Source organism: Ictalurus punctatus, chromosome 25 (assembly GCF_001660625.3).
Source record: "Ictalurus punctatus breed USDA103 chromosome 25, Coco_2.0, whole genome shotgun sequence".
Classification (NCBI taxonomy): Eukaryota; Metazoa; Chordata; class Actinopteri; order Siluriformes; family Ictaluridae; genus Ictalurus; species Ictalurus punctatus.
The window spans coordinates 17967169-17994053 of NC_030440.2; the positions used below are offsets into that span (position 1 = coordinate 17967169).

The 26885-nt window shown below is 40.5% G+C and overlaps 3 protein-coding genes across 4 annotated transcripts; 1 reads left to right on the forward strand and 2 right to left on the reverse strand.

The window, feature by feature from the left end:
• Positions 1–2287: 2287 nt before the first annotated feature.
• Positions 2288–9614, reverse strand: zbtb1 (zinc finger and BTB domain containing 1). Its single transcript, XM_017455474.3, has 2 exons — positions 9410–9614; positions 2288–5931 (listed from the first exon to the last, which is right to left on the reverse strand). Exon 2 carries the CDS (start codon positions 5915–5917, stop codon positions 3899–3901), a length of 2019 nt encoding a protein of 672 aa, XP_017310963.1. The 5' UTR covers positions 5918–5931; positions 9410–9614; the 3' UTR covers positions 2288–3898.
• A 2140-nt stretch (positions 9615–11754) lies between these two features.
• Positions 11755–17596, forward strand: zbtb25 (zinc finger and BTB domain containing 25). Its single transcript, XM_017455478.3, has 3 exons — positions 11755–11874; positions 13277–13465; positions 13902–17596. Exons 2-3 carry the CDS (start codon positions 13293–13295, stop codon positions 14911–14913), a joined length of 1185 nt encoding a protein of 394 aa, XP_017310967.2. The 5' UTR covers positions 11755–11874; positions 13277–13292; the 3' UTR covers positions 14914–17596.
• A 3171-nt stretch (positions 17597–20767) lies between these two features.
• On the reverse strand, positions 20768–26200 carry si:dkey-1h6.8 (uncharacterized). Of its 2 annotated transcripts, XM_053675661.1 has the most exons (3): positions 25442–26200; positions 23163–23387; positions 20768–22781 (listed from the first exon to the last, which is right to left on the reverse strand). In XM_053675661.1, the coding sequence occupies exon 3, from the start codon at positions 22659–22661 to the stop codon at positions 21354–21356; it is 1308 nt and encodes a 435-aa protein (XP_053531636.1). In that variant the 5' UTR covers positions 22662–22781; positions 23163–23387; positions 25442–26200; the 3' UTR covers positions 20768–21353. The 2 variants fall into 2 exon arrangements, with proteins under 2 accessions (XP_053531636.1, XP_017310970.1); XM_017455481.3 differs by lacking the exon at positions 23163–23387.
• Between the last annotated feature and the right edge of the window lie 685 nt (positions 26201–26885).

Here is a 26885-nt window from a genome sequence, read left to right on the forward strand (position 1 = left end):
CTTTTATGAACAACTGCGCCATCCAGTGGACAATCAGAAAACAGCACAACATCAAAGCCAAGAGCTCAGAGAGCAAAAACATGGGTTGTATCAGAATGTGTTCATGTTAAAAACATACACAAATGATGAAAATCAAGATCCTGCCTTCTCTCTGTATCCACTGGGGATATATCCACATTTACTATGACAGAGGTTGTGTCTAAATAAATACATAAATAAATAACACCCATTTTAGTGTAAAAACGACGTTCAAAGACCCTCTTTATGATTCATTTTATAATTAGTATTCATTTTTATGATTTAGTGTTACCCAAAAATCGAAATATTGAGCGCATTAGATAAATACGTACAATTATTTGTATTTATTGATTCTACTCGTTAGAGCATTTCTTTATTCTTGAGTATTTTAGCCAGGAGAACCGAAAGCACTTACACTGTGTTCAGTAAGGAAGATAAAACCACCAAGGTCTGATTATTTTCCCGCACGTCCTGGAGTGTTTTATTCCTCTCGCACTGCAGTCGTTCCCTCACCAGCCTCTCTCTCTTTTCTTTCTCTCGAAGTTGACATGAGGGGGAAAAACCCCCCAAACATCTCATATTACCGAGAAACCTCAAAAAGAGTCAACTCGCCCGTCCTGAAGTACGAAGCGCTGACACCGGAGACTCCTTCCGTACGTGTTACGTAGACGCTTCCTTACGGAAAACTTCGCCGCATCAGCGATTCATTACATTTTAAACTCTGTTCATCGCCGTACATAAACGATGTCCATTTTTAACGCTCATGAAACGTGAACACTTTAAACCCGACGATAAGGACACGTCTAAAGGCGACGTCGTCCTTCTGGTTTTTTTTCCTCTTCGTACTTCACATTTTCCTTTTTAACGCTTCCGGATCTTTTGGAAAGTTCGGGAATGTGTTCCCGTGAGTCCCACACTTCTCCAGGCCTGCGCGCATGTACTATAGTAAATAAACACGTTTATTTAACACGTTCGACACAAGGGTCTGGAACGAGCACTTTCAGGTCCTGTTTTTGTACAGAAAGGCAGCTTAAGTTCCTCCTTCGCATCTCTTACATAACGCGTTCCTCGAGGCGAAGAAAAAATAACAGATTCTCTATGAGCTGTTTTTATTGACGGAATGTTTCATACGCGGTTCCTCAAAGACCTGAGCAACAGTGTCATTTTGTAAAATGTTAAAGAATCAGTTTCAATTATACTCGGGTATAAAATCATACTCATGATAAACAGAGTGATTAAAAAAAAATAGCTGTGCATGTAACCACGTCCGGACATCACCGACGTTCCACAGCTCTAGGAGCTCATCAGTTAGCTGTAAAGGTTGTTGTTGTGTTTTTTTTTCTAAACAAAACTAGTTATCTAATATTATGGATTTTTTTTCTCACTATCCAGATCACTTTCTGTGGATTTGATTTGAGATCTATAACGAATTCAGAGAAGGCTCTGATGCTCACACACAAGTTCGTGTTAACACACCTAGCACTTTTCGACTGTACACAGTTATAAAGAGAAACGGTCATGTGACTCCGGCTCGCTCATTAGGGAGAAATTTATAAACGTAACATTTATACCCGGATTTCTGTAAAAGTTTTTTTTTATGACAACGTTAAGAGGAAAATTCTCAACAAATGCAGGGTTGATAATATATAAATGTGTGTGTGGTTTTTTTTTTTTCCCTCTTATACCACAGCAATTTCACAATTTATTTCATTAATTTCACAATTAATTATTTATTAATTAAAAGAACGGCATGTAAGTTTACATGTATTCGTTAATGCTAAGGAACTCCAGCACCTTCTGACCAATCGCAGTGCAGATTTCAGCAGCGCTGTGGTGGTGTAAGGAATTTATAATCACCTCGACTTGAGCTCAAATCAAGAATTTTGATGAAGATAGTATTTATTTATAGTATTTTACAGAATAAAAATCATATTCAAAACCCAGCTTATACATACGATACATTTTATTTTTAAAGGAAAAAAAAAAACACAATGTACTTTTAAAAGGCACCGAATTCATAACAATGAAATTTAAACACAGTTGAATTTGTAACAATGAAATTTGTAAACAAATATTGATTTAATTAACTGCAGTCCAGACTCGATCACCTTTCTCAACCTCGGTGGAGTTTGGATGATTCAATTGTGTGTGTGTGTGTGTGTATATAATTATAATTTTATATATATATATATATATATATATATATATATATATATATATATATATATATATATATATATATATATATATATATATATATTTTGTTTTGTTTGTTTGTTTGTAATGAACTTAATCTTAACAGGTTTTTTTTGGGGATATTTTAAAATGATAAAAAAAATTTATCATTTAATTTAATACATTTAATAGTTGATTCAGAATTTGCAGGAAAAAAAATTATATAAAAGGGTTCTTTTTTAAAAAAAAACAAAAAAAACCAAAAAACAAACAAAAAAAAACAATTATAAAACGTGAATCTCTGAACACTGACGCAAAACTTCTTTGCATTTCAGTCAGGTTAATTTAAAATAAATAAAGTAAAAACAAAGCAAAAACGACTGTAGGTAATATTTAATGACGACAGCACGCACAATGTATTTTGATTGAAGAAATTCTTTTATAATAAGCTTGACTTGCATAGTTTATACATCAAATCCCAGATTAAGTGTAAGACAAATGAGACTGGTGAAAAATAAACCAAACTAATGAGATGAATCAGTTCAAGAGTGTTTTAAGACTGTATTAAATGTGACATTTTAGTGTTCTTTTGTAGAAAAAAAAAAAAAGAGAAAAAAAATAAAAAAAAAAAAAAAAAGACTTATACAGTATACCTTAATGCTAAACAGCCTTTGAGTCAAGGCTTAGAGAATATGGTGTATAAAGAGGTACACTTGAAAAGATTTCACCAGATGTACTATCAGTCAAAATATTCATAATAATAATAACAACAACAACAATAATAATAAAAAAGGAACAGAAAATGGAAAAAAAAAAAAAAAAAAACAACCCCAAACAAAACAACCCCTACAGCACCAAAAAAAAGAGAGGCCTGCTGAAGCTGGTGTTAAACCGTACGATTTCAGCAGCGTGACGAGATTATACATTTTCACGCTGTACGAGATCCCAATAAACTCTCATCCGAATTCTAGAACAGACAGATAACGGGTGTTCTCCATGTCTGGTGGTGCGATGAAGATCCTCGAACGCTTGATGTGCCGTTAAAGAAAACGATTACGTTCTGCTTATGTCGTCAGTCAGAGTCGCTGGTGTAGAATACGGACTCGCGTAAACACAAATAGCTTGAGGTATGAATGAAGATGAACGTACCCGTCTACATCGGCGGCTTCTTACGTGGTCCGACAATTGGTGGATTTTAAACAAATGTCCTAGCAGCGATTGACAGAACGCTGACAGAACGTTGACGTTGGTCGTGATGGCACTAAATCCTCAGATTAGGAACTTTTTATGATCGACGTAACAACGAAGAGCTGAGCGAAAATCGTACAGTGTAAAGCCGGCTTAATACTTAACTTCTGTAAGTCAAGCAGGAAAATTGATCATCAAATGAAAGTGGACCAGTTTACCAGTCAATCGTGTGTAGAATATTGAAACTGGCGAGTCGTTAAATGTTACACGTAGAGTAAAATGAAATGAGATTTAACAAATAAAGTGTGCCTATAGTTCGAGGCACTGAATTCAACAACACCTGGATTATGCATACCATTAAAAAGTGCAGCTTTATAGGTTATTTGGTGTCTAAGTGCATAGATTTCTCACATTTATCACAAGTAATGGCTTATTTAAAAAGGAAGAAAAACAACAACAACAACAACAACAACAACAACAACAACAACAACGAATCACATGATACCCTCTTCCCCTTTTACTGCCTCTTGGTGTGCTTTAGGTTGTAGTGGCTTCGCATGTCTTTGCGAAGACGAAACTTCTCCCCACACACACCGCAGATGTACAGGTGAACGTCCATGTGCTTCTCCAAGTGCTCGCTGCTGGGAAAGATCTGGAAGCACACCTGGCAGATGGTCTCTCCGGCCGACAGGTGGGAAATCATGTGGCGCACGTGGTCATGCTTCAGGAAGGTGCCTTGATCGCACACGGGACACACGTAGCGTGCCATCCCCTTGTGCATGTCGGTGTGCAGCCGAAGCTGGCGCTCGCGTAGAAACCGCTTTCCGCAGGTCTGGCAGATGAACTGTTTTTCCTTGGTGTGCACGGTGTAGTGCTCCCGCAGGTGGCAGCGCTGGTAGAAGCCTTTGCCGCAGATGGCGCAGAAGTGCTTGCGCCGGTGGTCCGGCTCGTCTTCCATCGTGGCAGGGCGGAAGGTGTCCTGCTCAGGACAGGCCAACGTGTGCTCCACGGCCAGGCTTTCGGTCTCGAAGATCAAGCCACAAAGAGGACAACGGAAGCCCAAGTCTGCACCTTCGATCAAGCCTTCCTCCATGGCCTGTGCGTCTTCCGGTAAAGGGCTCTCTTCACCCGGGGAATCGGTTTCCGTGCACTGAGGTTCCCCGCAGCGCTCGGCATGTTCCTGCAGCTGCCTGCCTTTAATCAGAACCTGACCACACCTTCCACAGGCACATATGTGTCCCATGTGGCTGGAGATGTAATGAGCAGATTGATCCTCCTCGGTTAGCAAGGCCCCACACAGCTCGCACGGAGTGCAATCTCCATCCTGCTTCTCCTCTTTAACCCGGCAAACCTTTGCTTCCGGACCCTTACTGTGGCCTTCCAGTGCACCATCATCTATGGCAGAAACTCCTGCTTCTTCCTCGCTGTCAAATCTCATGTTATCTTCGACATTGGTTCTGAACGTTCTTCGGCCTACTTTGCAGCTCCCCACGCTGTGGTTGCTGACCTGGACCACGTTCATGTTTTCCATCTCAGTATCCGAGTCTTCTTCCTGCTCTACTTTGATCTTTACGTTGGACGCGGAATCGTTGTCCATCCCAGTGGCAATGGATCTGATGACAGATTCGGTGTCAGACTTGTGGTCGGGCCAGTCTTCCTCACCTTTACAAACCGCTCTCTGGTCTCCGGTTCCTTCAGAAGCCGAGCTTTCACCTTTGCTGGAGTCGCTGTCGGTCGCTTTGCTGACCTTTGGGGTTTGGTATGCCTTGCGGTTTGTGCATGTGAGGATGTGTTCGATGAGAAGCTTCTCACAGCTGAAGACAAACCCACAGTCGTCGCACGTGTAAGTACGTCCAAACCGGGGACGCTCTTTCAAGGTGGCGCTTCGGCCCGAGGTCCTCTTTCTTAGATCGCACGGTTGCTCTGCAAGATTCTCAGAGTGTACTGGAGGAAGCGGAAGAACCACATCCTCAACAGGCCTTACAGTAGATATGTTAATGTTTTGCTGAGTAGCTGGGTTTGAAATTTTAGGCACATGGTCACTTTTAGCAGGACTTGGCCTCTGATGCTCAAACATGCGAACGCCAAACATCATCTTCCCTCCTACCACGCTGGAGGAAGAAGAGGAGCTGGATGACGACGAGGAAGCTGAAGAAGAGGGAGTAAGATTCGATGCACGGATGTCTCGGAGATCCTCCAACGAGTCGGGGATGTAGTACATCTGCAGATAAGCCATAGACGACTTCAGTTCTTCGAACTCATAATGTCCCACCACGATGCGGCCGAGGTACATGAGCTGCAGGATGAGGTCGAAGCACTCTGCGCTGATCTGCATGTTGCTGAGATCAAGGCGCGCCGTGCCCTGCTGGTCTCGGATGAACATCATCCTGAAGTAGGAGCTGCAGGCTGCCAGCACAGCCTTGTGGGCCCTGAAGTAAATGTCGCCGATGGCGATGCAGCAGTCGCATAGGAAGCCCCATTCCCGCTGGTTGTTGAGCTGCTGCAGGACATGATCACTGTGGCTTGGTCTTGCCATCACCCTGTAAAGGACTGGGAAACAACAACAACAGCTTAAGCAGAATTCAAAAGCTTATTCAGCCATATTCAGCATAGGAACAGATCACAGATTGCTTCAGGGAGATTTCCAGCAGTAAACAGGAAGCAAAACTGCTTGGAATAAGTATTTAATAATGAAAGTTCTCAGCTGCTAAAGTTCTCAAGACCAATTTAGGAAGAAAATGGGGGGAAAATTTAAAAAGTGTTTGATTTAATCCCTTTCTAATATCATTATTATTACCCCTTAAACAAAAAGCGTCAGATCTGCCACTCTGTCGTAGGCCTATTTAAACTTTCGGGTCAAAATCTTTTGGCACGATTTCAAAAGAGCCGGAGTCACAGATACTTTTTCATTGCGAGCCAGAGCAAATCCCTCGCTTGTCAAGAGACTGTTGCGGTAATTAAGGAATTTAATATTGTGAGACATTATAAAAGGGCATACAAGAGAGCAGAAAAACTGAAGCAGCTGGAGGCTATCCCGGCAGAAGCAACTTTTAATCAGAGCAAACACGGCACAGAACACTACTACAGGGTGTCCCATACACAGGGGAAAGTAATACTTTTTCGAAAAATGTCTTTCAAAATGCTTCATTCTTATATATATACACATATATACATTATATATATATATATATATATATATATATATATATATATATATATATATATATATATATATATATATATATATATATATATATATATATATATATATATATATATATTCAGACAGCCTTTAAGAATGCCTTTGACAAAAGAATTGAAATCATTCTCAGGGCCGGTTCTGGACATTGTCGCAAGGTCGCGATGGACCTTAACAGGAAACACTGCGAGCACATCACACACCACACTGTCGCCAAACTTATTAACAAATTCAAAAAGACTGGAAGTGTTGTGGACTGACCGAGAAGACGTGGACGTCCACGAACACCCGCTGACGAAGGGACGACCGGCGTGGTGCTGGTAAACATAGTCCCCTATATATGGAGACTTTTGGGACACCCTGTAGTGCTAATACGTGGCGATGCCAACCAAGAACCATGGAACACCTTCCATTGTTAAAAATAACAATTTCCTTTATGATTGTGTGTTAGTTTGTCCAATGACTTTTTGGTCCATTAAAAGTTCTGTAATTCCTACACCGGTCACCTGATTTGGATGTAAATACTCTTAAATTAAAGCTGAAAGAATTTTTGCAGAATTCATAAATAATATTTGTTGACCAGCCCTCGAGTATTTTAACAGGGTCTAATCTGGCCCGCTGTTTGGGCACCCCTTATTTACTGTGATAGCAGAAAGCAAGGACACCAATCAAGAGCATGTGATAGGGAGCACGGGGCGGGGCTTCCAGGTGACGTCAGATAATATCAGAGAGTGCAAAACACCTACTCAAATCATTACAGATTCACATGTTGGTATTGCTGAAGAGAAAAAGACGGCTCTTTGGTGAATTTTTGAGTAACAGTTCATAGCAGCGTAATGGAGCTCTTACGCAAAATGCTCAAGGTAAGTAAAGTTGGCAACGTCACTAGACACTATCAGTGTCACATAATGTAGAGATGATTAAACGGTTATTTCACATGAGCCTAAATAATGCTGTGATATAAAATGGAATATCTGCTCATCTCTGGTCCCTCTCCACTGAGACCAGGCTTGCTGGACCAGACGGGCTAGCCTTCGCTCCCACACGTAGCAATGAGCTTGTGCGCCCGTGACACTGTCACCGGTTCATCGGTTGTCCTTCCTTGGAGCACTTTTGGTAGGTTCTAACCAGTGAATACCAGGAACACCCCACAAGACCTGACTTTTTTGGACATGCTCTGACCCAGTCGTCTAGCCATCACAATTTGGCCCTTGTCAAAGTCACTCGGATCCTTACGCTTGCCCATTTTTCCTTCTTCCAACACGTCGACTTCGCAACCTGACTGGTCAGTTACTGACTAATAAATATATCCCACCCCACGATAGGTGCCGCTGTAACGAGATAATCAATGTTATTCACGTCTCCTGCCAGTGGTTTTAATGTTGTGGCTGATTAGTGTATATGTATGAAGTGTCTAGCGATTCTTGTTCTAAATTGGTGTTCGGTGCTGTATTTACATTATTCCTGTAAGAATTACTGATTGTGTGTCGTTATGACATCATCGGGAGACATTATTGCTAGTGCAACTACAATGGTATTAAATGGGAGGAAAAAAATCTAAACAACCAACAATCTCAAACATAAGTGAGTATATAAGATATATATCTTTCACAACGTTTTTCAACATCAAATTAATGTGAAATCCAACGTCAGCAGCAGTGAAGACGCGTTATATGACAGAGTTGCGGCGAATTACGACCGAGATATCAGATCTCCTAGTTCTACGAGATGACTAGCGCGATGGTGTTGGTGGTGGTATTATGGTGAAAGTTGAAGCTCTGGAAGATGCTCTGTTTGGGCAGAGTGTACAAAAGAGGTGGTGAGACAGCTATACAGACTGAAGTACTAAAGCGCCACTGCATCGCTCTCTTTAGGTAGAGATGAACTGAAGACTAACACCACATTCTACTCGAACTTGGAAGTGATAAAATCCCGACACGGAATCACGTCGTTTCCGAGCTACGCTGGGCATTGTGGGTAATGGAGGAAACCATTCACCTTTAATGAAACAATGACGTCCACTTAAAATTTCATTCAAAAAATAAATCTTAAAGTAAATCGCTAATGAAATTGAACGTTCGTTACAAAGATTAACATGCAAGATGTTTTTTTTTTCTTTAAGTGAAACCTCGTTGCTGTTGAAGCCAGAAATGCAAATGATCCCTATGAGAAAGAGACTGAATATGGTTTCAGCACTTTGCACGTGGTAGAGGTTACATCCGAAACCACATATGTGACAGAGCCTGGAGTAATGTATGTTGTTGTGTGAATTTTAAGCACTTCTTAGAGCAACATTATGCAGTTTAGGAGATTATATATACATATATATAATCATATTATACTGATATGCCCTGTTAAAACAATAACACTTAAAAGAAAAAAAGGTAGACATTTTGTTTTCATGGTTTTTGTAGTTACTGTATGAACTGCAGTGCACGCGCGTACTTTCCCTTTGTTTTGCTGGTACTGAGCGCGTAGGTCCCGCCCCTCCCGAGCTCTGATTGGCCGCTTTCCTGTGAACAGTCTCGTGCGGGCGTCGAGGCTGTCAATCACACCGCACCAAAAGTAAAACACAAACTATTCGCGTTTCAGCCGCTAAATTCTCCAAATCCGCTCGCGCCTGCGACGTAATAACGCGTTTAACCGGCGGCACACGGTCACAAAACCATAAAAAAGAGTGCGGGGGAAAGCGAACACGCGAGCTGTGACGTGAGGTTTTCGTCGAAGGTTGTGTCCCGCACGAGCTTCCCGCACGTACGCAGAGATCCTTTCTGATTAGCAAAGCTAGCAGCGATTAGCGTAAACACAACCCAGTGGAAAGATACTCACCGACGGTAACGGACGCGAACAGGAACTCAAAGTAGAAAACGAAAACGTGTTGTTGTTGTTTGTTGTAAAGTTGAGGAGGAGAGCTGAGCAGGACTCGGAGCCCCTGGTGTTCGCGGCGGTAGCAGCAGGGATGAAAAGACTTCCGCACAGCCGCGCTCGCGAGTCGGATCACCGCACTGAGAGGCTGCCTGCGCGAGATCCGGCCTCGCTCACGCAAATGCAACCCGCCCTAAATCTAAATCCGGCCCCGCTCACGCAAATGCGCTGCAGCCCGCCCTACCGCGGCCATGCATGCAGAGACAACTGCAGTGACCATGCAACCATACATGAACATGAAAATACATGCACGCCCGCGAGAGAGAAGCGCATGAGACGCCTTCTCCAGCACACTCCTTTCACACAGTTTCATCGTGCTAGAGCCAAAGTGCACGCTTTAGACACACATTTCAGGCGCACACCAAACGTATGCATGCTTCAAAATGAACTAATAAAGTTTGTCGTTTCCAAAACTTGTTCTGTGTCCTTCCTTTTGAACCTCGTGAAAGGTTAAAACACGTGGAAGGCTGCATTAGAGCATTCACAAAGGAAGGCGCTGCAGGTAGAGAAGCATGGCTCGTGGATGTTGGTGTTGCAAGAAGACAATAGTGACCTAACCTCAGGTAAACCCTGCTGGAAAAAACAATAGAAACTCATATCAGTACACGCAGGAGGTTTTGTGGTTTCAGGGTTTGTGATGCACTTAGCAGGTTTTTGCGCTTTTTTTTTGTTGTTGTTGCAGAAATCTACTTGAATTGGCGAAATTGCAAGTGCACGGAATTGTTTAGGTGCACTCATATTCGGGGGCTTGACGAGTCTCGTCTGAATATTGCGGAGTTTGCTTGATTTTGCGAGATTGAAAATAGCGAAATCCTGGAGGGATTGATAGAATTTGTAATGGTTTTACTGGTTATAATGGGAATTGTACTGGTTTTAATGGAAACTCTCATGGTCCCTGTGGGTCTCTAGTGGTTATTTGTTTCTGTCGCTTTTTTCAGCAGGGAAGCGAAGTCGAGAGTCTTCACTGTGGAGTGAATTTTTAGACTAACTTCGTAACAGGCAGTTGAGAGTTGACGTGACTTGAACTTGAACAAACTAACTATACCGTCCTGTCTATAGATGTGCACCAGTTTTCAACAAAAGACCAGAACGAAGTAGTCTGGTCTGAAAGCCAGCGCTACTAGCACAGGAACTAAGAACGGAGCAGAAATCAAACAGTGCAATTCCTTTATCTGATCAAACTGAACGTCTGTGATTTAACACCACCTCCACCTCCTCACTCATTTCTAAAATACGACACTCTGTGAGCTTTCAGATGCACACTTTTTTTTTTTATCACTGATGTCGGACATTACAATTTTATAAGTAGTTGGTGAACATGAACAATGCAGCTAGTTTGGTTAACAGTGTAGATGAACCTGGATAATGTAGAGAAAGGAGGGACAACTAAAACGATGCCAGTGTTCACTTTGATAACTTGCTTGTGTCGGATACAGTAGGTGTGTTTCCTGGCAGCGTTTGGCGCAGTTGCCATTTTTGACCACTTGGTGCAGTAAAAAGTACGTGAAGCTAAATGGGGCAGTGAGCACTCTGCCCCATAACATGTTTTCTTATAATAATGACGTTTTTTCTTATAAGAACACCGTCAAGTAATAGCGACATGTTTTCTTGAAATAATGACGTTTTCTTATAATAACATGTTGTCAAGCAATAATGTTTTCTTTAATCACAACATGTTTCCTTGTAATAACGTCAAGTAATAACACCATGTTTTCTTTAATAACATGTCAAGTATGAATGATGTTTTCTTGAAATAATGACGTTTTATTATAATAACCACATGTTTTCTGGTAATAACAACATGTCAAGTAATAACGACATGTAGTACAGCAAGATATATAGCAAAAGAAACGTATTCTAAAGTTATACTTTTTATCCAAACGTGTTATGAATATTCAAAGTTGTTGCTGTTGGTGTTTTTTGTTTGTTTGTTTGTTTGTTTTTTTGCAAAACTTATCTTTAATCCACATCCTAGCAATCATTCAGAAAATTCACACGTTAACGTTGAACTCGTTCTGAATATTTACACTTTTTTTTTTCCAGGTCTGTAAAGTTCCATTTTAAATGCCATATCTCATGCAGACTCTGTGCATGCATACACTGAATATGATATACGCATAACCTCGTCTCAGCCTATGAAATCGTGAACTGTTCACAAACCCTTCCTCACAAAACCTTCAGAAATGCGTTTCATTTTTTTTTTTTTTTTTTTTTTTTTTTTGCTAAGCATTTCGTATGGGCACGTTACGGTCACGTGACCAACACGTCAGTCGCTCAGGAAGGACCGTCAGGAGAATATATATTTTATTTTTCTCCCCCTTGCAGGAGCATAACCCGAGAAACCCGAGCAGATTGCGCGGTGAGAGGCGGTAAGGACGCCTTTTCTTTACTCACGGGAACGTTTTCGCGCACGTGCATGCTTCATTTGCGGAAATGCATGAAAAAGGAGCTCGGGGTTTTGTCATTCATTGCTGCAGACAGAGCCGTGAATGAAAACGGATGCAGTGCTGCCTTCAACACATGCATCAACTGCTTTCTCTTCATGCATTGCTTCATTATTTGGTGCACGTATTTCACGTTACGGGCTCGCGCTATTTCCAAGTGTTGTTATGCAACGTTGATCCCCCCCCCCCATCCCCCCCCTCTCCTGTATTAAACACTTCATCACGTCAAACAATAAATGCGTGTGTGAAGCAGGATTTCAAGGTGCTGTCCTTCAAACACACACAAAAACAACGAGTGAGTTGTGAATGCAGGAGAAATAAAGGCTGTTTTTATTATTATTATTGTTGTTATTTGTGCATCTGTTAATAGATGGAACTGAGCGCGACTGTATGCACCATGACGGTTGGTACACTCCCATCCAGATGTAAACATCTGGGCTATGTAGATTTTCCCAAAAATGTGCAAATTAATAAAATAAAATAATAATATTCACCAACAGAGGTCGCCTAGTGTGCTTTCATCTCTAATCTACATGATTGTAGTATAATAATAATAATAATAATAATAATAATAATAATAATAATTCAACCTGTTTCCTCCGGGTTCCCTGGTTTCCTCCCAACTCCCAGTATCAGGCCCGTATATGGGTTGGCTGCAGTGAATTACCACTATCTGTTCATGAGTGTGTGGATGTGTGTGTGCGTGGTGTGTTGCAATACACTGGGGCATTAGGATGGGGCGTCATCGGGAGTGTATTTCCGCTTCACGGAAAAGTCACGGAATTCCCTGTCCAGGATAAAGCGACCCAAATGACATTCTGTTCAGATACCAGTAACCATGTTGAGTCACGACACTACATCTAACTACCTAGTTATAGAACAGGAGCGACACTTTGCTTTTATTTGTTGTTGTTTTTGTATTTTAATATTTTCTCACACTCAACATTGTCTCTTTCGCTACAAAAGTATCGGCACACCCGGTTTCGTTTGGGGTCGCTCACTGCCGTTACTGCCAACACACTCATGTTGTCTCGTGCTCACACTGTGAGGTAGACAAGCGACAAAGGCGTGTTAGATATTATAGATGACTTTTCATGTCAAAGAAAATCCGTTTGCACACTTCAGAAACTAACTTGAGTACTAAGTAATTAGTTAGAAAATAATGACATGATCAGTTGATCATGTCCGTGATTAGTCACCTCTAATAATCTCCACTTTCAAGGTTGATGTTATGAAACGGGAAACTGGTGGCAACAGCTATATTTTGTGTCCTTGATTCTGTGTGTGTGTGTGTGTGTGTGTGTGTGTGGGTGTGTGTGTGTGTTAGGTTTAGAGGGGGCATCATGGACGTGTCCGGCCACAGCCTTTTCCTCCTGCAGCAGCTCAATGTCCAAAGGGAGTTTGGTTTCCTGTGTGACTGCACGGTTGCCATTGGAAACGTGTACTTCAAGGCCCATCGAGCAGTGCTGGCTGCCTTTTCCAACTACTTCAAGATGATCTTCATCCATCAGTCCAGGTTAACCAACTTTCATGTTTAAAAAAAGTAAAAAAAAAAAAAAATCATCTAATATATTGGATAAAAAAATATGAATAATATTATTTATTACTACAGTGCTGATGAATCCTAGATTCTGATTGGTCAGCAGGTGTGGATTAAACTTCTACAACAGAAGCTCTGACAGTAGCGCGGCTGCAAATCACGTGTTTATACTAATGCGCTCGATCTGATACGTTATCGTTTCTATAGTAACGGCTCGTTCGTAGGATCGTGTACAGAGGACGCTCCACATGAATGATTGAAAAAAAATCGTCGATAATTCTCGGTTGTGGACTTGGGCCATGATGTACTTCATTTGCCTTGAAGATAAATAGCTATTTAAGTATGCACTATACAGCTGGAAATGTCCAGTAGACTCGCTAAATGCATCCTCCACTTGTTTCCCTATGTTTAGCGAGTGTATTAAGATCCAGCCGACCGACATCCAGCCAGACGTCTTCAGCTACCTGTTGCACATCATGTACACAGGCAACGGCCCCAAGCAGCCTGTGGATCAGGGTCGGTTACAGGACGGGATCAAGTTCCTCCACGCGTACCAGCTGTGCCACAAAGCAACTGACGGTGGATCTGACGCCTCCTCAGACCCCATCCGCATATCCAACCTGTACGGCATCCAGATCTCTTCCCAGCTCGGCACTAAGGAGTCGCCGGGCATGAAGGCTAGCGGGGCACGGGAACCTGAAGACAGGCGAGGTGGCTCGCGTAGCCGTCCGCTGCCAGCTTTATCAGGGATCGAAGGGCACACGTCGGAGCACCAGTCCCTCAGTCTGCGCGCCATCACCTCAGGGGACGAGTGTGACATCTTGTCACGGATCAAGCAGGAAGAGGAGGAGCCGGATGAGGGTGAGGAACCACGAGCGCCTGCGTCCCTGCCTTCGACCCAAGGGAGCCCGTGCCAAGCTGGTGGTTTTAAGGACGGCCCTCTGGCGCTGCTGTGTCCTCAATGTGGAGAACGATGCCTCTCTCCTGAAGGACTACAGGAACATCTTTTCACCCACGCGGCATGCGCCCTCATGGAAGGACCTTCCGAAGACAGCAGGGGGGACATTAAAGGACCAATGGAAGAGCGACAGTGCCACGCACTAGCAGACGAGTTGGCGTCAGAGTTAAGGCGAGGTGCGGCAGGCACAGGAAGTCCACCTGCGGGCTTTACACGTAAAAGAAAGATGGCATGCGCAGTCTGTAACTTGCGCTTTTCACAGAAGAGCCAGCTGCAGGAGCACATGTTCGCCCATGTGGGCAAGCCACTGCGGCAACATCGTTACGGGCGCTTCGGTGAACCGCTGATCCATCCCAGCGAGGGAACGTCAGAAATCGACGAAGTTGCCCAGGATAATGGCAGCTCGTGCTACTCGCTGGACTCAGAAGTCTCTCATGAGAGCGTAGATGCCGTGGCGGTGGAATGACGCCTTCCCCTAACATAACGGACATGTTCCCTGCATTCCATTGCATTTTTAACACACCCTTGTAAATTTCCACTCCTGACTTAAATAAGTAACAACTACATGGAGCAACATCGACTTGATAATTAGTCATTTAGCTAGCTAACATGCTAATTACTGAGCTTGCTTGTTACCTAGAAGGTAGATTGATTTGTACATAGGAACTTAATATTTTTAAATTGTCTGCTTTACTGCTATTTATATTCATTAACAACTTCATCCACCATCCAGCTAAAATCAAAATCTTCAACTGCAAAGTTTGACAGGATTCTTCTTCATAATCTTCACTGCTATCTTCAGCTAGCTAGCACACACATGACAGGATTTTTTAAATCAGATTTTTATTGCTAAATGTTTATACTGTAAGTGATAGCCGACTAGCTAATATGAGGTGACCTGCTAAAGTTTCTGACAGGATTTTTAAAAATAATATTCATAATCTCTACTGCTAACTCTAGCCAGCTAGCTAAAATGAGATGACAGGATTTCTTACAGAATCTTTTTATTTATTTATTTTCCAAGTGCATTTAAAAATGTTAAACAAATTCCACTAATGCTAGCTAACACGGTGATAGTATTGTCATAATCTCCACCTTCATCTAGCTAGCTAATGACCTGATAGAATCTCTGAGAGGATTTCTAAATATAATATTCATAATCTTCACTGTTAATGCTAAGATGAGCTAACCTGACAGGATTTCTTACAGTATCTTTAAGTGATATTCATAATCTTTATTGCTAATACAGTAGCAACTAGCTAACATTTAAAAAAGAAAAAAAAAGGGTTAATAGATGTTTATAATTTCCACTGGTAATGAAAGACAGCTAGTTAGAGCTAACCTGACATGATTTCTGACAGGATTGTTCAAACAAATCACGTACATGAACACTAATAATCCACAATTAATGCTAGGCTAGTTTAGCTAACATGCTAAACTGACAGGATTTCACATTTCCTTCACTCCTAACATTATATTCATAATGTTCACTACTAATGCTAGCAAATTAGCCACCATGAGCTAACCTGACTGAGTAGCTGACACCATATGAACTGACTAAAAAGATGAATAAACATTCATAATCTTCACAGGATCCACACAGGATGTGTGAGAAAATGTTTATGAGTGCTATTATAAAAGTATTCCTGTTTAGATACTGCCCCAGAATACAACATAACACAAGAAATACCACATTAAATACTCGCATTATGAGGAAATTCTCCGTTTAAGGGATTAAGGGAAAAAGTGTGAAGTTGACAGGGGTGTGTTTAAAACGTTCCTGTAATGCAGGAGGATGGAAAATGTTTGACCTCAGACTTCATGTCCTGTGTTATCTTTTATAAGGTCCATCAGTGTGTTTATGTTCTCTTGTATTGATGGGTTTAGTGTTGGTGTGTATTTTACATCGTGGTTTGTAGATTAAACTGATCGGCGCTGGGCTCAGACCTGCCAACCTTTACACATCTTATCAGAGTACGCTGCTATGGGTTACTACTCCAAAAGAGCAGTCTTCGGTTGTTGTTTTTTTCTAGGAAAAATGGACATAAGAATCTTGAATGACTCACAGTTGCGTAGGTGTTTCGAACTCTCCCGAAGCCCCCCTGCCCTCCCCTTCCCTCGTCTTACATTTTAGCTCTCGATCCTGTCTCGATCTTCCTACTTGAAATGTGTGGTGATGCGGCGTCCTCGCGTTCCGTCACGGTAAATCCAGAACGTTTTCAGCTCACGAATGCGAAAGAAAACGTATCGACCAGTCCCTCAAGGATTTCACGATCGCAGAAATGAAGAAAAATCAAGCAAACCCCGCGATATTCGGAGGAGCTCGCGATTTTTCAAAATTACCGCAGATTTGGGCCGAGACGCATCACGTGGCATCGTCGCATTCACATGCGTGCAGCTAAAAGGTCTCATTTACCAACAAACATCACTGTGAAAGACTATTTCGTGCGATCGCAGTTTCGCCAAATCAGGTAGTTTTCAGCCAAAAAAAAAAAAGCACAAAAAAACTCGCAATTTGCGTCGCAAATGGAAGAAAAATAAAAATAAAGAAGCCACAGCGAAATCGAGCGTTTTCAATCGCAATAAAGCTCTGATAAATCCTGTACGGACTGTTTGATGTACGTTCAAATTAGCTATCATTAGACAAGTACATAGTTAACGTCAGTTAGCCATATTTAGTAGGGGTGCACCAACATTTTGTCTGAAAATTGCTCAAAAACAACACTTTATTATTAGTAAGATAAATCTGACATGTGACTGAAAAATTAAGATTAAATAGGTCTACAACGACGTGTCAGATCGAACACTTTTTCACAAATCGAAGTGACTTTTTAAGCGATAGCTAAACAGACATTTTTGGACTATTTTTGCGCCTCCTTCTCTGAGATGTGTTATTCCTCTTCGGGGGTTGCCAGATCTGATGGTCTGAAGAGCCAGGTGTTGGTTTTCTTCAGCAGATTGACGCAACTAACCCGGCACAGCAAAGCACTAATGATGGATTAAAAACACACCTCTCTGTCGTAGTAACGAAATAAACGGAACGTCTTTTTATTACCGTGGAGCGGTGAGGGACATACTGAACGATCGGATGGAATGTAGGCATCGTAACTAAACCTTATTGCGTAACAATTCAGAAAAACAAACAAACATGGGATTACGGTACAGTCGAATTCAGTGCCTTAGACATATTTGCAATTTTGAAACTAAAAGCGTTTAATGTGTTGCGTCACTAACAAAGCCAGTTATTGATGGAAAAAATTGGGCTTCAGAAATGATGAACTGGAGAAACATTGCAAATGAAATCAGACTTTTTTGAAACGATCTTTACAGACTCTGCGTGTTTGTTTGGTACGTCAGTCTAGTGCCTGATTTTGTTGATAGGATGTGTAGAAAACCGGTGCTTTATAAAAAAACAAAAAAAAAAACAACCTGTCATTCCTGCTGAAACTTTAGTGATATCTAGTGGTTCCTAATGGATTTTAATGTGTGGTCTGTAATGGAATGTATTGTTCCTAATGGTTCCTGATGGCCTTTCTGTCATTTTATTCTAAACACGAATGAAGGCCATGTTTAGTTCTAATGGAAGCCATTTTTCCGTTTAGTTTGACTTTCCAGCAGGGATATGTGCTCACATCAGAAGCTAAAGTCCATAAGCATAAAGTCTCTTTGCATAACTGGACTTACATTTTCACGCTCATGAGAAGGAACGTGTTTGTGTGTAATAATGAAGAAATACATAACACTAGGGTGAAAAATCACACGTCATCAGGCTTGACCTTTCTGTGCCTCGATTAGTGGACGACAAAAAGGCATTCACATTGTACTCTTTATGCGGAAAAAACCAACAAGCGTACAGGACATTTGTTTTTGTATTCATTAAACGCTCGCGCAGACGTTAAAGGTCAGTTGTACTGTGCTGAATAAATGAAACTTGTGATAAACTGAATATTAGGCTGCGTTTTCTCATTTTAATGTGTTTTTATTTCATCCTCTTGGTTAATACCGTGTAATAATTGTGTTGTGAGTATTATTGTTTAATAAATGTGTCATATTAAAATATTAAAATATAAAAAAAATAAGATTATAAAGTTTAACAGCTAGAAAAACATTGATGGTGACATTGATGTATTTATTGCCTTGATACGGAGGGGTAGTTTTAAAAGTTATATAAAGTAAGACCTCAGGGTTGATCTTAAACGGAGTGTTTTCATTCACTGAAGATCTGGAACACACCGTTAAACATTCGTCAGGTTTCACCAAAACTAAACAAAATCAAACAAACAAAAGATCGAAACATTTTTCCTTAAGCCTTTAACTAGCTTTTATTGTTAATCTCACTTTTATTGACACATTTCATTTAATCAATATAATTTTATTCTATTTTTATACTTTTTTAAATTAGATTTTTAGAAATAGTTTATATTGCCATTATTTTATTTTCCTGTTATTATTTATTGTATTATTATTATTCACTTATTTTTACTTTTTAGTACCTTTTATTCCTTAATTTCTGATGTTTTACTTCACATGTTTATTATTATTATTATTGTTGTTGGTGGTGGTGGTGGTGTTGTTTTTGCAATTATTATTATTATTATTATTGTTGTTGTTGTTGTTGGTGATAGTGGTGGTGTTTTCGCAATTATTATTATTGTTGTTGTTGTTGGTGGTGGTGGTGGTGATGGTGGTGATGTTTTTGCAATTATTATTATTATTATTATTGTTGTTGTTGTTGTTGGTGATAGTGGTGGTGTTTTCGCAATTATTATTATTGTTGTTGTTGTTGGTGGTGGTGGTGGTGATGGTGGTGATGTTTTTGCAATTATTATTATTGTTGTTGTTGTTGTAGTTGTTGGTGGTGGTGGTGATGTTGTTTTCGCAATTATTATTATTATTATTATTGTTGTTGTTGGTGGTGGTGGTGGTGTTTTCGCAATTATTATTATTATTGTTGTTGTTGTTGTAGTTGGTGGTGGTGGTGGTGATGGTGGTGGTGTTTTCGCAATTATTATTGTTGTTGTTGTTGTTGTTGGTGGTGTTGGTGGTGATGTTGTTTTCGCAATTATTATTATTATTATTATTATTATTGTTGTTGTTGTTGTTGTTGGTGTTTTCACAATTATTATTATTATTGTTGTTGTTGTTGTTGTTGTAGTTGGTGGTGGTGGTGGTGATGGTGGTGTTGTTTTCGCAATTATTATTATTATTATTATTATTATTATTATTATTATTATTTTGTTATCGAGTTTTATTTGATGACTTCTGCATTATTGAGTCAAAACAAAAACAGATTCGATTTTCAAAAAATAATGTTAAAGAAAAACGCTTGTATGTCGGTGAAGAAAGCAGCGCATTACATAAGAGACTAAAACCAGAATAATGGCTGCTGGGTTTCGCTGCAAAAATAAGAAGCGAGTGCGACAGTCAAAGTCTCGGAGGAACCGAGTCTGGTTCTGCAGGACGCTGAATAACACTTACAGCTCACTGACTTATAAACCTGCACTAATTCTACCTGAGACTTCTCATTAAGAAAAAAAAAAGCAAATGGTCATCACACCAAATACTGACTTTGTTCAGTTTGTTACTGTTTACTGCTCTTCATCATCACCTGTATTTCTCTCAAGTAGAAAGATTTCATTTCATCATGTTTGAAGTCATCTTTAATTTACAGCATTTCTTTACATGCGCTTAAGACTTTTGCACTGTGATGTACAAAACAATACTGTTTAATCTACTGATTTCATCATCTTATCTTGTGTGTGTGTGTGTGTGTGTGTGTGTGTGTGTGTGTGTGAGATAGCGAGGGTTTTGCTCCACAGTGGTTTATTTAAATGAAAATAAACAGAGTAAAATTAGGCACTGCTGTTTTTGGGATCTTCTCAGAAAGAAAGAGCATTTCCACAGAAACGGGACTTTTTAAGGGTGTTGGTTAGTTAGATTGTTTGTTTGTTTGTTTGTTTGTTTGTTTGAGGTTGTATCTTCATCCTGCTTTACCACTAGAGGGAAGAGTTTGCTTGAAAAATGGAAACTTTTCCACTCAGATTCACCGATAATCACCGCTGCTCAAAGAGCTCTTCTGACTTCACCGATTACATGTGACGGAAACCAAATCTCCCGCGGTCCCGAGCGAACGTTGAGGCCGACCTTGAGCAGGCGCTCCGGAGCGTAACGCATTTGCCTGCATGGTTTACATTTACATACAGACATAATCCACAGGAAGATAAATGGCTTCTTTCCCTGCCTGCTCTCACCATACATTTCCATTTATTTAAAACAATATCTTCAAAGATCTCCTTTTCCATCGTGACACAAAGCAGATCGAGACTTCATGGTGGCATTTTATTTCCACAAGACTGGTGTGGGGAGAAGAAAAAAAAAATCAAGACCACACAACATGTTGTGTAGCAGGAACGTGGAAAACGTGGGTTCTCCATTGCTATAGAAACGAGGCTTACGCTGCAGTGATACGAGAGATAATGTCACATTCAGGCTAAAAATACCGTACAACTGCAGGAGAAGTCATGGAATTAAACTAGTTACATGTTTATTTCTTTTTACTATATATATATATATATATATATTAGTCCAATCTTGCCAATGCAAATATTTCTGCATGTCTGCCATAGACATAAATAGAAGACTTTTCCAGTCTCCAGTGCATTCAGGATCTTTATGATATCAAGATAACACTGAACACTTACAGGTCAATCAATACATGATACGTATCTGTTACTCTCAGCGCAACCATGCACGCAAACTATACCACGCTAACTCATCTAACAGCGAGGAGTAAATAAAGCACACTGATGTTCCTCCGAAGATCTGAGTCCTGCCCCAGTGGAACCAGCACGGAACATGATTCTTGGCTGAAATTTGTAAGAATTAGTGTGTGTGTGTGTGAGAGTATTAGACATGATCCCGATCCATCTGACGGCTCCTCAGCTCGGCTGAAAGCTCTTCAACGGCACCGCTAATAGCTGCGCGGACCAAAGACAGCGCCGTCTGAGCGAGCAGGATCTCGGAAAACCGACTGTCCGGAGTCTTTAACGTGTAACAGGATCCGTTAAGGGCGACGAGCGGCGACAGCGTGCCGTATCGCGGAGCTGGGTTTTCAAACGAGTCGTGGTTTTCTTCGTCTGACGAGTGAACGTCTTCTATCGTGATGACGGGTTTGCATTTAAAAACACTCGCATTTTCAACTGGAGCATCGACTACCGGGCCATCTGTAACCGGATCTTCTGGAGACATCCAGGGATCTTCCGGATCGGAATTAGACTCCGCAAGCCCTGTTAGCAGAGCCTCGCTAGTCTGTATCTTGGGCTCCTGTTCATCTACAGGACTTGGGAAGTGAGATTCGGGTGGATGTTGGTGGTTTTCATGAACGAACACGGCATTCGAGTTAACGTTCACCTCTACATTCAAGGAAATCGCTTCCAGAACCTCGCTTTTGGGATCTTGTGATTCCAAGCAGGTTTCCTCATGGATTCTGGTTGCATCCTCGTCAATCCCACTTGATCCATTCTGCTGTTCGTCCACAGCTGGCGGCTCTGCAGCACCAGATGTACGCCGATCAGTTGTTTCTGAAGATATTTCAGTGAAAGTATCATTACATCGTTCTTCTCCATGTTCTTCAAGTTCCTGCTTGCCTTTGGATGAACGTTTTTTGAAGATGCGCAACATTCGCACCTTGAACTTCTTCACCGGCTCTTGTTCACGCTTCACTTTCAAGGAATCACCTGAATGGGTCAGAAGTTCCTCGTCGTGGATGCTGTGGTGTTCTCTGCGCTGCGTGTTTTCCTCAGCATCCTCCACAGTTTTCATTCCCAGATCCTTTCTCCTCCTAACACAGGAGAAAATCCGTCTAATGGTCGCTCCAGCTTTGCTCCTTCTCCGAATTTTCTTCACGTTCCGCTGCAACTTTGAAGCTGTTTCCGAACACTCGTCCCGGAGATCCGTGCGTGTTCCTCCATCAAGATCTGAAGTCAGGACAGTTTGAGGACTTTCAGGACTCGTCAGCTCGTGCAGTTCAGCGCTTTGCTCGGTTTCTGCCGTGTCCAGCGGCGTGTCGTTGTGTCGTCTATGCTTTCTTGATTTCTTCTCATCTTGACCTGGAGACCTGGATTTGCCCAGTAGAAGTCGTGGTGGTCCTGTTAGTTTTCTCTTCAAGCCGGTTTTCTCTTGGAACTCTGCACTGTTGCTTTCTTCAGTCGCCATCGGTTAAGGTGCAATGAGGTTCCTCCAGAAGGTGTAAGGAACCCGTATCGATGAAACACGAAACGATTATTTAGAGGTGGCGTCTTCCACGGACATCAGTGGGTTAAACTGATGAAATTGCTGCAATGCAATAACAATAAAAATCAGGATGAGATCAAAATGAACTTTTACCAACTTTTATTATAATGAACACCATAGAATATATAGAATAGATGACTCATTAAAATGGACATGGAGCTCCAAATTCAGACTGAATACAGTTTTATGAAGACTAATGATCTCTTATGTTAAAAGTAAATAGCATTTTTTGCTATCACAAGTCTAAACTCTTGGAAAAAAAAAGGATTTTCAAGGGTTCTTGGATAATTATTGGTTCTGAGCATCCAAAAATGTTTCTACTTGTAACCTTTTCTGAAACATTTATTTTGGTGGGTTCCAATAACAACTTTACAGATTCTCCCAAAAGGACCCAAACAAAGAATCCTTAAAGAGTTTATTCACCTTCCAACATTGCACTCTTTGGACACAATGGCTCTTCAAGGGTTCTTTATGGGTGCATTTGATAATTAAGACTTCCTAGCCCACTAAAATGGTTCTACTTGGAACCCTTTCTGATAAGTAAACACTGTTGTAGGGTTTGCCCTGCGATGGATTGGCACCCTGTCCAGGGTGTACCCCGCCTTGTGCCCGATGCTCCTTGCGATAGGCTCCAGGTTTCCCGTGACCCTGAAAAGGATAAGCGGTATAGAAGATGGATGGTTGGATGTTGTAGGTTTCTGCACCACACCTTTAAGGGTTCATCCAGTGGAAAAGAAAGAAAGAAATAAAACGTCCTAGCTTTATTTCTTATATTGGATAATTAAAGCATATCGTCTATGAACTGAATCATATCGGTGCTGAACTGAATCATATCGGTGCTGAGCTGAATCATATAGGTGCTGAGCTGAATCATATCGGTGCTGAACTGAATCATATAGGTGCTGAACTGAATCATATAGGTGCTGAGCTGAATCATATCGGTGCTGAACTGAATCATATCGGTGCTAAACTGAATCATATCGGTGCTGAACTGAATCATATAGCTGCTAAATTGGGTCATATAGGTGCTGAACTGAATCATATCGGTGCTGAACTGAATCATATAGGTGCTGAACTGAATCATATCGGTGCTGAACTGAATCATATAGGTGCTAAACTGAATCATATCGGTGCTGAACTGAATCATATAGGTGCTAAACTGAATCATATAGGTGCTGAACTGAATCATATAGGTGCTGAAATTAACCATAATGCTGCTAAACGGAATCACCTTTTAGAATTAATTCCTAATCCTGTTGGACTTAATTGACTTGCTGAGTTAATTCAACACTGGGATTATCGGAAGTGATCGAATGATAAGCCTCAGTATTGACTTTATTTACTGTGTGTTCTTCTACTGATAAAAACCAACAGCAACGCAAGTAAATACAGATGCTGAGTTTTTCCACCTGGAGCCTGGGGTATAGATTAAACTTAATGAACCCTTTGTGCTCGTTTGTTTAAATAGGAGCAGACATATTGCACGCACACACACACACACACATTCAGTTACTTCACAAGGCTCAGGAAGAAACTAAAAATAGTTGGAGCTATTTTTACACCTGTAAACTCATTTCAAATACCAAGATGTATAAATATTCATGAATATGTAAATCAGGAAGCGGATATCCTAATATCACTAACATTATTAGCTAACATAACTAGCTCGCATTTGACACAGATTGACACGAGTGAGATTTCCGTGATCAGTTTCTTAGTGATGTGATTTACAATATCTTTAAAAAGTCAAAGTACTCTGAAACAACTATTTTTTTTTTTTGTATATTGTTTAGAAAAAATGTCTCATATAACAGCGTAAATAACTCTTTGATTTGTCCCTCTCTGGGAACCTCTCTAAAGCAAAGGTTCCCACATATACAGACACTTTTGTGTGCATATGTACATACAAACATAGCTTTCACCGCTCCTCTCCACACATACAGCAGTTTTGAAAACACCAAGATAGCCAAAAGTTCTAAAAGCAAAAATGATGCAACGGGCATGCACAGGTTCCTACTGTGGCGTAAGCGTGTAAACGAGTTCAATTTACTAAAGCTTCACGGACTCCGCGTTAACTGGAGGCCAAAACGCTGAAAAACATGCGTAAAAATATAATAATATATAAAATATGTACCAAAAAAAATATATCCGTATACGTGTCGATAAGACCTCCGGAAATGTAGTAGAACTGTTCTAAAACTAAAAGCATTTAGCACCTGAAGAACCCTTGAAGATTCATTTAAATTAGCTGGCTAGCTTAGTACGCAGGTTCTATAGCTAAACATTTATCTTCATCATCCTATCGTGGTTGTAACTCCACCCCCAAAACAGTTATATAAGAAGTTCACAGAAAGTCTATATGAGTAATAAAGTCTATACCAAATCTATACAAGTAAGTATTTAAACATCAACAAACACTGATGTAATAATAATAATAATAATAATAATAATAATAATAATAATCAACTGGAGCACTTTACAAATGAATGAGTTAACATTTCTATGATATTTATGAAGAGTACAGTGTGCAGAGCGACAGAATAAAGTTTCTACGCTGTATTTTGTGCACATTTGCAGTTTGCATTTAACAGACCATCAGATTTTACTGTTTCATTTTCTGAGACATGTTAAAACACAAGCTGCACCATCTATAAATATTTTTTTCAAAGCATTGAAAACCCATGAGCATCACCATCACCTACCTGCGTCCTGGAGCGCGCGCTGATGGAGCTCGATGTGTGAGTGCATGTGCTTGTATGCGTGTTTCTATGTGTGTGTGTGTGTGTGTGTATGTGAGAAGCTCTGTTTGCACCATGCGCTCATCAGTTTCTATAGCAACCGCCTGACTGACAGTTCCCGATGACGTCATCCAAATGGCTTTTATAGCGGCGCTGCTGCTGACGTCACGCCCAAATCGTAACGTCGATATCTCAGCGAGAAAAAAGGCAGTTATTAAGTTCGGCTTTGAAGGAGATGATCTTATTTACGTTTCGGTCCGTGTTTTCACAACTGTTCTCTAGTGCGTCGTCGTCATCGGCAGAGAACGGTACGTGTCACGTGAAAAAGAGTTGAAAAATGGAAATGTCCGCCTAAAAAATATGGAAATTTCAATGTAAAATGTTTGGACAGAAACGCCTGCATGTAAAAAAAGTAACATATAAATATGAATGATGTTTAAGAGTCACGCGGAAATACATGAATCATATTTAATAATCAATAAATAAATGTAAATAAAGGAATCATGTGCAAGAATCACATATGGGACATAAAGGAGCCGAGTGTAAGAATCACGTGAGAATAAAGGAATCGTGTTTAAGAATCACGTGAAAATAAAGGAATCGTGTTTAAGAATCACGTGAGAATAAAGGAATCGTGTTTAAGAATCACGTGAGAATAAAGGAATCGTGTTTAAGAATCACGTGAAAATAAAGAAATCGTGTTTTAAGAATCACGTGGAAATAAAGGAATCGTGTTTAAGAATCACGTGAAAATAAAGGAATCGTGTTTAAGAATCACGTGAAAATAAAGGAATCGTGTTTAAGAATCACGTGAGAATAAAGGAATCGTGTTTTAAGAATCACGTGAAAATAAAGGAATCGTGTTTTAAGAATCACGTGAAAATAAAGGAATCGTGTTTAAGAATCACGTGAGAATAAAGGAATCGTGTTTAAGAATCACGTGTGAAAATAAAGGAATCGTGTTTTAAGAATCACGTGAGAATAAAGGAATCGTGTTTAAGAATCACGTGAAAATAAAGGAATCGTGTTTAAGAATCACGTGAAAATAATGGAATCGTGTTTAAGAATCACGTGAGAATAAAGGAATCGTGTTTTAAGAATCACATGAAAATAAAGAAATCGTGTTTTAAGAATCACGTGGAAATAAAGGAATCGTGTTTAAGAATCACGTGAAAATAAAGGAATCGTGTTTTAAGAATCACGTGAAAATAAAGGAATCGTGTTTAAGAATCACGTGAGAATAAAGGAATCGTGTTTAAGAATCACGTGAAAATAAAGGAATCGTGTTTAAGAATCACGTGAAAATAATGGAATCGTGTTTAAGATTCACGTGAGAATAAAGGAATCGTGTTTAAGAATCACGTAAAAATAAAGAAATCGTGTTTTAAGAATCACGTGGAAATAAAGG

Coding starts and splice junctions, on each gene's coding strand:
- si:dkey-1h6.8 (XM_017455481.3), bottom strand. CDS start 22,661: ATGGCGACTGAAGAAAGCAACAGTGCAGAGTTCCAAGAGAAAACCGGC.
- zbtb25 (XM_017455478.3), top strand. CDS start 13,293: ATGGACGTGTCCGGCCACAGCCTTTTCCTCCTGCAGCAGCTCAATGTC. Junction 13,466..13,901: donor ATCTTCATCCATCAGTCCAG/GTTAACCAACTT, acceptor CCCTATGTTTAG/CGAGTGTATTAAGATCCAGC.
- zbtb1 (XM_017455474.3), bottom strand. CDS start 5,917: ATGGCAAGACCAAGCCACAGTGATCATGTCCTGCAGCAGCTCAACAAC.